The 11,490-nt window shown below is 35.2% G+C and overlaps 1 protein-coding gene across 1 annotated transcript in view; it reads left to right on the top strand.

The window, feature by feature from the left end:
* Positions 1–5,144: 5,144 nt before the first annotated feature.
* Positions 5,145–11,490, top strand: part of htr2aa (5-hydroxytryptamine (serotonin) receptor 2A, genome duplicate a) — a 32,788-nt gene continuing 26,442 nt past the window's right edge. Inside the window, exon 1 of the mRNA XM_073855167.1 lies at positions 5,145–5,709. Coding sequence (XP_073711268.1) covers positions 5,253–5,709 — 457 coding nt within the window. The 5' untranslated portion in view covers positions 5,145–5,252. The remainder of the gene's footprint in view (positions 5,710–11,490) is intronic.

Here is an 11,490-nt window from a genome sequence, read left to right as displayed (position 1 = left end):
ATAAATACAAGTCTTGCTTGTGGAGATGCATGCAGAATTGATACACCAGTTTATTTTATTCAGGCAAATCATTATCTAAACTCTGCAGGTGTTTAAAAGTAGCTGTGCTCAAACATAATGATAGGAAATCAGTGCTATGCAAACATTTTAAAGATGCCTTTGTAATACATTTTGAATCATTATTCAAATTGGTTGCTGTTTTTGGACAATGATGTGGGACTGCTGCATTATAAGAGCCAATGGCAACAAAGGATTATTTTAGGCTTCAGTCATCATTCTGAATAATATCTATACAAGCCTAAAAGTGGCCAGGCTGGTCTCATTTATTTATAAAAAGCATAAAAAATGTACACTTTAAAAGCGTTGGGTCAAAAATGGATGAAGCCAACCCATTGGGTTGTAATCTAACCGCTGGGATGTTTCAACACAAAATGCTGGGTTGTTTTAACCTATTGTTGGGTCAAATATAAACATTCTGGATTCATTTAACCCATCGGTTTGACGCTTTTTAACACTGGGTTGAAAATAACCTGGCATTTTTTAGAATGAATAAATGATAATCAGTACATTTGCTTTAGATTTTTATAAAGGTTTTGTGGCATTTATGACAAACAATTCTGTTTCTTGTTTGTGCAGATGGCATTGTTGCCTTTTGCTGAGTCTTTGTCCTTGCCTGTACAAGTGCTGAGCATCTGCATGGTAATGAGCCTCTGATAGGTCAAAAACAGAGAACAATGTAATTATCCGTTGGTTATCTCATTCACTGTATTCATGGTTAGCAACAAAGCCTTAGTACGGCAACAACTAACGGTTAGTGGCACAGGTGAGTTTTTTTTATATCTGTGCTCAGGGTAAACAGTCTAACAGATCACATTTCCATTATCTACATTATTGTGAGCATGATAAAAATAAAAAAAGACTCAAATAACTTTTAATGCGAAGATAAAATCAGTCCCACAGATAACATTTGAATAATGAAATTGGTGTATCACTGGCATCACTGATAACAAAGTAATTCCTTATTAAAACAGATAAACGGACAATTTCTGCCACTGCTATTGATCGAGTAATCAGCAGGTCTCATTCTGTATTCTATTAGAAAAAAATATTCTTGCACATCGTTTGCCAAATTACAGAAATAGTTGAGAAATGAGGTGAGAAGGACATGCAGCTGAAAATGAGATGAATATTTATTATTGCTAAGTCTGTAATTTACATTACATTTTGGCAAGTGGCAGATGCTTTTATCTAAAGTGACTTACAGTACAGTGCATTTAATGTTTACATTTTATCAGAACGTTTGTTTTTTTGGGGATAAATCCCACGACATTTAAACTGCTAACACAATCTTTCAGCAATTAACCCTATGATGCTTCTGATGAAAATACAGACTAAAGACTGTTATAGTGTGGAGATTATGGTGGTAATCAAAAACAACATCATGCACTGTGCATGGTACGGTTTGGTTTGAGATCTTTCAATTGTAGGGGTTAATTTCAACCTGATCTCACGAATTTCCGTGGCATTGTCACGGATCTCCGCATATTTCCGTGGCCACGGATTGGTTACTCAACTGTTTTGTCCTATTTTCTTACCATTGTCGCTTCGGTTTAGGGTTAGATTTACATAAAATGACATCCCTACCCAAACCCAACTCTAACCCCGACGCTAGGCAACAATTGATTGAAGTTTAGAAAATATAAAAGAATACATCAGAAAAAATAGTATAAACCAATACTTAAAGTGACATACTAACGCAAACACCAAATCTAACCCTAAACCGAAGCGACAATGGTTGGAAAAGGAAAAAGCAGTTGAGTAACCAATCCGTGAGAATGCCACGGAACTTTGTGAGATCATGTTGGTTAATTTCAAAAGTAAATTAAATTACAACATTTTTAACATGAACTAAGTACATTCCTGTATTGTTTTTAGGCCTGATTTCATATCACAAAAAAATCATGTCCGCATGAAAAAACAGGTGCCCCTAGGCCAGTAGAAACAACTTCAGCATATGTTTTGCTAAAATTGGCTCATGAAGAACACACAGAGGGCAAGTTTAATGTCACCATTTGACATTAAAGTCTGGATAAGGTTTAACTTTATTTTAATGTGTTCTTGTTACAGTGTAATTATACATTTAAGTACTGAGTAATAATGATTAACATTAAAGGGACACTTCACCGATTTACATTGAGCTTTGTCTTGTTAGAACCCCAGTCATGTTTTCGAATGGTCGTGCATCATTTCCTCAGTTTCCCCTGAGAAGGGAGAAATACAGATTTCATTGTTGCACTTCCTTCTTTCAATGATGTAAAAATCGTCATTTCGCGTCATTGAAAGAATGAAAATGCTGTATCTTTGTCGAGGGTGAAAGACTACAGACACTCATTTTTCCAAGGAACTTACGAAAATATACAAACACAGACGGAAAAACAATGATCAGCCGCCATCTTTATGCTAAGCTAAGCTAACAGATGTTGTGGAGGCGAGCCAGACTTCATGTTACAATAATAGCTGAAGGTAATCGATATGATATGAAAGAGGGTGATTTCGCAAGTGTCCTGGATATTTTAGATATTTCAGAAGGGATAAACGGACGTCTGACTATAAAGTGAGTGTTTCTATTTTCTTTGTTATACTAACGTGGCATTTATGTACACAATAGCATATCTGAGCGGTGTTCTGATTGATGGGAGTGGCTTGCAGAGCTGTGCATTGTTGTGCATTCTGGGAGTTATAGTTTTCTATACAAATGTGCCCTAAAGTCAAGTTCAGTCTTTTCTCGGTCAAATAGGCACAAAATTCTAAATTTATGTTACATTTCGACTACAAATATGACCTACTTTCAATAAAGATTAATGTTTCTACCGATTAAATGTCCCTTTAAGTACTAACCATAGGGTAGGGGTTTGTTAAATTGCATGTAATTTTGCAAAATGTACTTTTGATACTATAGTAATTAAATATAACTTGTTTTTTGTTTGTTTTGTTTCATCTGTCGGACACCGGTTAGGTATAATATCAGTGGCCTTGGGTATTTTGAAATGAATGTGGTTTTGAATGAGTTTTTTTAACTTGTAACGATAACACTGTAAAAGTAAAGTTGCAAAGTTACCCAAATGTCTATGTTTATGTATTTATTTAGTTGGTTATGTGTTTAAGTAAAAGTTTAAAGACATGAACCTTCCAATTACACATATTTTTTTTTAAATTACAATTTTCGGTAACGCTTTAGATTACAGCCCGGAAGTACTGCGTAAGTACAGCGAATTTACAGCGTATGTTTCTGTAATTATAGTTTTCTTATGAAGTACGTACGTGTAATTATAAGGGAACAATTTATAATAACTGTGGAATAAAGGGGTAACAACCAGGAAAAATACAAATAATATATGCAGTAAAGTAAATTAAAGCGGCACTTGTTACCCCCTTGTTTCACATAGTTAAAGAGTAAATACAACATCTGCGGGCTGTAAATTACAGTTACCCCTTTGTTCCCATAATATTATAAATTGTTCCCTTAAAATGACACGTATGTACTTCGTAAGTACACTATAATTACAGAAATTTATGTTGTAAATTCGCTGTACTTATGCAGTACTTTACTGCATATATTATTTGTATTTTTCCTGTTTGTTACCCCTTTATTCCCCAAATATTATAAATTGTTCCCTTATAATAACACATACGTACTTCATAAGTAAACTATAATTACAGAAACATACGCTGTAAATTCGCTGAACTTACGCAGTACTTTCCGGGCTGTAATCTAAAGCGTTACCCAATTGTCACATGCGTCGGTAAAATTACACAGCACACAGCCTACAAATTTGTGTAGACTACAACTAGTTTAATACAGTTACTAATGTGTCAAAAATATTTCAGAAACATTTTTCTTATGACAGAATTGTATTCTTTTATCGCTCTTCCATTATAGCATAGTTGTAAAGATATTTTTTCCTAGTAGACTGTTAAAATATTTCACCAAGGCTACATTAATTCATTGCATTCATTTTGGGAAAAATGTATGTAATTTTTTTCTTCCATGTTTCAATGAACCTAGTGCTTTGTTGGTATTGGATCTAATGTACAACATCCCTCTTCTGTATAAAATAATTCAAAGGTCAATTCAATCATCTTTTTATTTGAGCAACAGCATTGGTGTTTGGTGTCCTCTTAAATGATGTCATGTATAAATCTCTCAGCATGCTCATTAGATGCTGAGGCGCAATTATCACTGAGCTATTGATAGTCAACATCTGATTCATTTATTACTTCCACAGAAACACATGCTTGCGTGCACAGCATGATACACTTTTTATATTACACTATACTGCAAAGGCATGTCACGCGCGCACACACACACATAAACACAGAGTTCACACATAAACCCATGATTCTACAAGACTGTCAGGTTACATGTACAACAAAGAGGAAGACAAGATAGCGCTGGGGGGGAGAGAGAGAGAGAGAGAGAGAGAGAGAGAGAGAGAGAGAGCATGGCTGATTTGTGAGTGGATCTATTGTTACTTTCTGTAACAATATTTGTCTGAATGTGACATTTTCAATGGGCCTTTAGCAGTTGTACTGTGCGTATTTGTGTATATTGCCTGTCATGTTAAATGAACTCCCTGCTTCATCTTGGTAGTTGTACGCACAGGTGAAGAAAAAAGCAACACCAGAGGAACTTTCACTAAACCCATGACTCACACCTCTCTTTCTTCCTCTCTCTCTCTCTCTCTTTCTTTCTCTCTCTCTCTCTCACTCTCTCATTTCCTCAGCACAGCTGGCTTGAATAGAATGATCACTGGCTTGAGGAACCCCAGAATCTCCAAGCTCCACACACAGTCAGGGGGAGAGAGAGAGAGAGAGAGAGAGAGAGAGAGAGAGAGAGAGAGAGAGTGCGTGCGCTCGACTATCAGGTCATCCAGCTCATAAAATCAGTTGTGTTCAGACTGGCAAAACAGCGAGGAGAAGATTTCACTTAACAGACAGAACAAACAAACAGAAATGCTTGGATTATGGAAACAACACTCCTTCTCTTATATTTTTCAATTTCTCTGCTTTTTCGATGATAGAAAAAGACACACGTTGAGTTTAAAGCTGTAGCAGGACTTCAGAAGTACGTCTTCTTCAGTCACTATGAAACGAACATCTGAGCTTTCATGAAAGATGCCATGAGAGAAAGAAGGACACCTCACGCCTTGTGACTGAACTTGCGAGGTAACACACTTTTGTGCATTTTTTAAATGATAATCAGGGACATTATGAACTTGCATGCCAACATTTCAAAACTCGTGCCAAAAACCTCTTCAAATCCTTTTGACGCCTGGACGTCCAGCCCAGACAACATCCCGGGTCATGCGGTCCATAACAGTTCGATTGGCTGTAACAGAAGCTTGGCTGAAACAGAAGCATCTCTCTTTCTTAATCTATCAAGCAGTGGAACTTCCAGTGAATGGACAGAATGGCAAAGGTGCAATGCAGAGACAAACAAACAGGAGTTAGTTCAGAAAAACTGGGCTGCATTATTGATTTTGGTTGCGGTTATTATTACGGTGGCTGGGAACATCTTAGTAATCATGGCTGTCAATCTAGAACGAAAGCTGCAAAATGCCACCAATTACTTCCTCATGTCACTGGCAGTGGCAGATATGCTACTGGGACTTCTGGTCATGCCTGTCTCCATGGTGACCATTGTGTACGGTGAGTCTGCTTTGATTTTGATAACATTATTAGGTGACTGATGAGCAATTTTTCTTTATAAATGTGTGTTAATATATGTACCTTATTATGAAGCAGTCTCATGTGACGTTTTTGTTTTATATTGATAAGCAGACATCGGTTGAGCTGTGGAACAACAGACTGTTTGTGTCTTTAATGTGTCAAGACAACTCTGCAACTGTTGTCTAAGCATTAAGACGAAGTATGCTTAGTTTATCTTATCCCTTAGTGTGTTTTTAATGTTTGCATTGACTTATGCATTTATATTATTTCTATTAACCCAAAAAAGTTAAAAAATAAATAAAATGAAGTGCTAAGAATAAACAAACAAACAAATATACAGTACATTAAATACTATAATTGCATTAATATTATATAAGCAATATATTTGCATTTAAAACATCATATAAATACTATTATTGCATTTAAAATCTCATACGTGACCCTGGAGCACAACGTTTTTAGTAGCAATAGCCAACAATCATAAGTATATTAAGTAAAGATCATGTTCCGAAAAGATATTTTGTAAATTTCCTACCATAAATATATACTGTATATAAAAATGTATTTACCATTAGTAATATGTGTTGCTAAGGACTTCATTTTGACAAAAATAAAGGCGATTTTCTCGAATATTTTGATTTTTTGCACCCAGATTTTAAAAAAGTTGTATCTCGACCATTAATGGAACGTTTATATAGCTTTCTGATGATGTATAAATCTCAATTTAAAAAAATAGACCCGGCTGGTTTTGTGGTTCATGGTCGCATATAATTCTGTTTAAAATGTCATATAAATGCTACAATTAAATGACATTTGAAACAGTACATGCAAAGTTTTGATGACCAGTATGCAGCTTATGCAATCTCACGGTGCGACATATTTATATTTTTCATTGAAGTAGAAATTTGATTAAATTAGCCATATGAAAGTTGTTTCATATTATGCTCATAATACTTTTTGTTCATTCCTTATATGGATAATTTGAAGTCAAGTAAAGTATTGTAAGGTGTAATACCTATAAGTCTTGTATACTGTACATTTGTCAAACAGATTTTACATGCAAAATAATAATTTACTTTTTTATTCATAGAAATAATAGTGTGGTAGTAGTGTGCTGTTAAAAATTAAAGAAAAAAATATTCAAAGATTTCCTAATGTACAGTAGCTTTAGTATTGCCTAAATACTAAATAGCTCATTTTGGCTCAAAACAAAAAGATGCCAAATAGATTTTCAGTTGAATCAATTTTATATGACAGAAGTGTTTATGCACCGATTTGTATGTTATGAAGCCAATATTTAATTACATTTTTTTAGTATATTTGGTAATGATTATTTAATGTTCCACATCTTGTGTTTAATTTGGTTTAATTCATTATCTATTTTGTTTCAGAAGTAAATGTTAATTTCTAATTTGTTATTTGTTTACCTAAAGTGGGTGTCATAATTGATCATTAGTGGTCTTGTATACTGACAAATTTATTTTAATGCATACTGCTGGCAGGATGAGACTGTATGAGAATTTTATAATGAACCCAACAACATGAAAAATGCATCAGTTGGTTTAATACAAATAATGCATTACAAAGCTTTGATATGAACTTGTTGTGTTTGAAGATGCATTAAAGAGGGAATTACACTGTAAAACATTTGCTGTAATTATGCAGCTGGTTGCCAGTAACTTACTGTAGAAGATAAAGAATGAAAATGTTTCATGTTCATTCAACTTTGAACAAACTGTTGCTAAATAACATAAATGTAAAATCTACAATAAGTTACTGGCAGCTAGTTGCCAGAAATACCCAGTAATACTGTAATTTCTACAGAAATTTTTTAGATGGTTTTATGAAGAAGCTTGAGAGTAAAATGTTGTTGTGATGTGTCACGCAGTATTTCAGACAGTTGTCACTGTGCTACAGCAGTGGCTTTGAAGAACTGGTTCTTCACTTCTCTACTTCTACATTTGCATTGTTCTATTAGTATTATTATTCAGGTTATGGATGTGAATAAATGTCATGTCGCTATTTCTAGTCACATATAACAGCTGAAACCTCTTTGGCATTGAGGTATGAGCGAGCAGAATGACTCTTGCAGCTTTTCAAATGCGCTTGTTGAACAGAAAGACAAAAGAAGAAATTAAATGCGGTGATGTGGATGGAGAATTTAGGCAAACTGTGTAATTATTTTCTGCTGGTTAAACTCTGGATTGATGCTATTCATATTGACTAGATGCAGGTGAGACTTTGCAACCCTTCACCTGTATTGCTGTGAAGCAGTCTGTCTTTGTATCTTGAATGCTTGAAGTACTCTTGGTTTCAATTGTACATGAAGAATGACAATATTTCGGTTCCATTTTGTGCACCTTTTGTTTTGCCAGTTAATTGACTTAATTAAACTCGTTCTCCTTTTGTTTGATGGTTGAGTCATCTTCTGTCTGTGCCTCTATCTTCTCTCTCTCTTTCTCTCTTAATCTCTCACTCACACACACAAGCGCACGCACGCACACACAGACTTAAAATGATCTTTCATAGTTGCACTAGATTTAATTATGAGACAATGTTATTAAACCATTCCTGTTAAACTATCACACAAGCCCGTTGACAATATTAGATTGTATAGCTAATGCAGCAGTGTTTTAAAGTGTTAGAAACTTTTGAATTTATTCTGCTGAACACAAAGGAAGATATTTTAAGCAATGTTTGTAACCATACAATTTTTGAGCACCTTTAACGTCGTCCATAATATTTTTTCCTACTATGGATGGCAGTGGTGCTCCTGCTTGAATACAAATATATTCATTTGTGTTCAGCAGAACAAAGAAATGTATAGAGGTTGAGGGTCAGTAAATGATGACAGACTTTTCATTTTTGGGAAAATTATACTATACCTTTAAAGGTGCAGTGTGTAAATTTTAATGGCATCTAGTGGTGAGGTTGCAAATTGCAACCAACAGCTCAGTTCACAGCTCACCCCTTGCTTTTGAAACACATAGAGAAGCTAGGGTAGACGACACAGGACAAACATGTCATTGTTGGAGACAACTTAATAAAAAAGTTTGTCCGTTAAGAGCTTCTGTAGAAACATGGCGGCACAAAATGATGACTTCCATGTAAGGGGACCCTCAGTGCATGTAGATAAAAATGTCTCATTCTAAGGTAATAAAAACATAACGGTTCATTATGAAAGGTCTACTGATAATATAGTTTTGTATATTATTTTGCATTTCTGTCAAGAGACCCTTCTAAAAATTACACACTGCACCTTTAAATCATACATTTTAATAAGAAGCATGCTGGTGCTTTTCAGAGCAATCAGACTTCCATGGCAGATAATGAAACAGTCAAAAATATCATATAGGCTTGCATTAAAGATTTTGGGATTAGAATATCAGAAAGACGTATGTGTGTATGGGTGGGCTCTGTGGCACGAATACTGTAGCCACAACTTTGCAACTATTGCACTGGCAAGCACATCCACATTTTCATTAGAAAAAAGATAAATCTTGTTTACCTCGTTTAGAAGCTGCTGAAATGCGCTTTTAAATTAAATGATAATCAATGTTTCTTTGAATCGATAATGGGGTGATTCAACAGCCAGCTGGTCTATACTGTGCCAGCAACAGCCCCATGTGGCCACAGATAAAAGAAGCTAATCACTATAATACCGTGGGCTGCTCCTCTTCTAGAAGACTTTTCATACACAGATTCATCCATGTAAACAAAGTCAAACTCAGTATAGGGCCACACAATATTGAAATAAACAAAACATCGCAGAGGTTTGCAATTATTGAATACTTTTAATACTTCCAGACGTTATGTGTAATAAAACATTTGCTAAAACATTTTTAGCAAAGTGACTGGTACACAAATGAGTGCTTGTGTGTGCAAGATGATTAACGATCAGAAAGAATGTATACTGTGTTTGTTACTGTATATTTGTCAGTTTTTAAAGATATTTTAGTAAGTCTAAATTGATTTTACAAACAATAAAGCGTTATTGTATTGCATATCATTTATCACATCATTTAGCATTTTCACATATCATATTTTACTTTAATGCAGCCCTAGTATACATATACATTTAAAGAGTAAAAATGAGACAGAATATTCCAGTTACTCACTTGGTAGACAGGGGCGTAGCAAGAATGTTTTTTCAGGGGTGGCCAGGTAAGACCCAATGATTTTATTGGGGTGGCAAAAAAAATCACTAGAGACAATTTCTACAGAATTTGTAAATTACAATGTGACAATGGTAAAAAAACGAGAAACTAATAAATAAAACGACATGAAAAGATGCTGCGTATTAAAGGGACACTTTTTTTGAAAATATGCCTAAAAAAATCACAACTTTTAATTTTCCATTGGTGTTAGTAAACTATGTAACTACAGAAGAGTCAAGTTTTTAATAGGAAAAATATCAAAACTCTTTGGTTATTTTTTAGCGTGATGCTAATGGTCTAATCAGATTCAATGTACTGCGCTAAGCTATGCTAAAAGTGGTACACCCAGACCCGGATATCTGCTGAATGGATTCCAAAACGGTAAAAATCAAATGTCTAACTCTAGGGGAGCTGGAAAATTTGCATATTTTCAAAAAAAGTTGAGTGTCCCTTTAAGTGAACGGGGAGAACTGGTGTATCATATGCACGCCAAATTGGAATTTGCCGTATGTATTGCACGACTTTTCACACTGCGTGGTATTTATACGCATTTCATGAGCAACATGATCTCACGAATTTCCGTGGCATAGTCACAAAATTTTTGCTCATTTTTCCGTGGCATTCTCACGGATCTCCGCATATTTCCGTGGCCCTGCCACGGACTTTCTTTTTCGTGGCATTCTCACAGATTGGTTACTCAACTGCTTTTTCCTTTAAGTATTGGTTTATACAATTTTTTCTGATGTATTTTATATTTTCTAAACTTTAATCAATTGTCGCCTGGCGTTGGGGTTAGAGTTGGGTTTGGGTAGGGATGTCATTTTATGTAAATCTAACCCTAAACCGAAGCAACAATGGTAAGAAAATAGGACAAAACAGTTGAGTAACCAATTCGTGAGAATGCCAAGGAAAAGAAAGTCCGTGGCAGGGCCACGGAAATATGCGGAGATCCGTGAGAATTCCACGGAAAAATGAGCAAAAAACCCTGCGACCATGCCACGGAAATTCGTGAGATCAGGTTGTCATGAGAATGGTCTATTTCAGTTATTTAACCCACAAGACCAGTGAACAATCCGCGAATCTTAAGCTCTTAGACTTCTACAAACACATGCACGTGTTTCTCATAAAGGCAGTTCGCAGATGTTAAATCAGCTTTACAGACTGCTTGCGTCAAAAACTTAATTTGGCGCTGTGCAAACCGGTAAATAACATCAAATTAATGTGAGAATCCCTCTGGGCAGCACAGCGTCAAGTCAAACACATTTTACTTCAAACTGCTTTGTCCAGTAGGGGTGCCCAACCCTACAGTAGCTACGCCCCTGTTGGTACAGTATCCTGCTGGGGAAGCCAAACTCAGGGGTTCGATAAAATGTTTTGCCTGAATTAGACAAATCAAAGTTTGATTTCACTCATTGATTTGACTTTAATTTTAATATCTGACATGACCTTACTTAGTCAACATTAAAGATATCAAGATTATATTTTCACACAACCTTCTTTACATCATGTAGGATGATTTTTGTAGAAAACAGTAAATCACAAAATAATGACTTTAGCTGGGTTTTATCAGACAAAGTATGTGTCTAAATGCATACGTGAAATG

Source organism: Misgurnus anguillicaudatus, chromosome 17, assembly GCF_027580225.2.
Source record: "Misgurnus anguillicaudatus chromosome 17, ASM2758022v2, whole genome shotgun sequence".
In the NCBI taxonomy this organism is placed as follows: domain Eukaryota; kingdom Metazoa; phylum Chordata; class Actinopteri; order Cypriniformes; family Cobitidae; genus Misgurnus; species Misgurnus anguillicaudatus.
The sequence above is the reverse complement of the archived record's forward strand: the minus strand, read 5'-3'. Positions and strand labels throughout refer to the sequence as shown.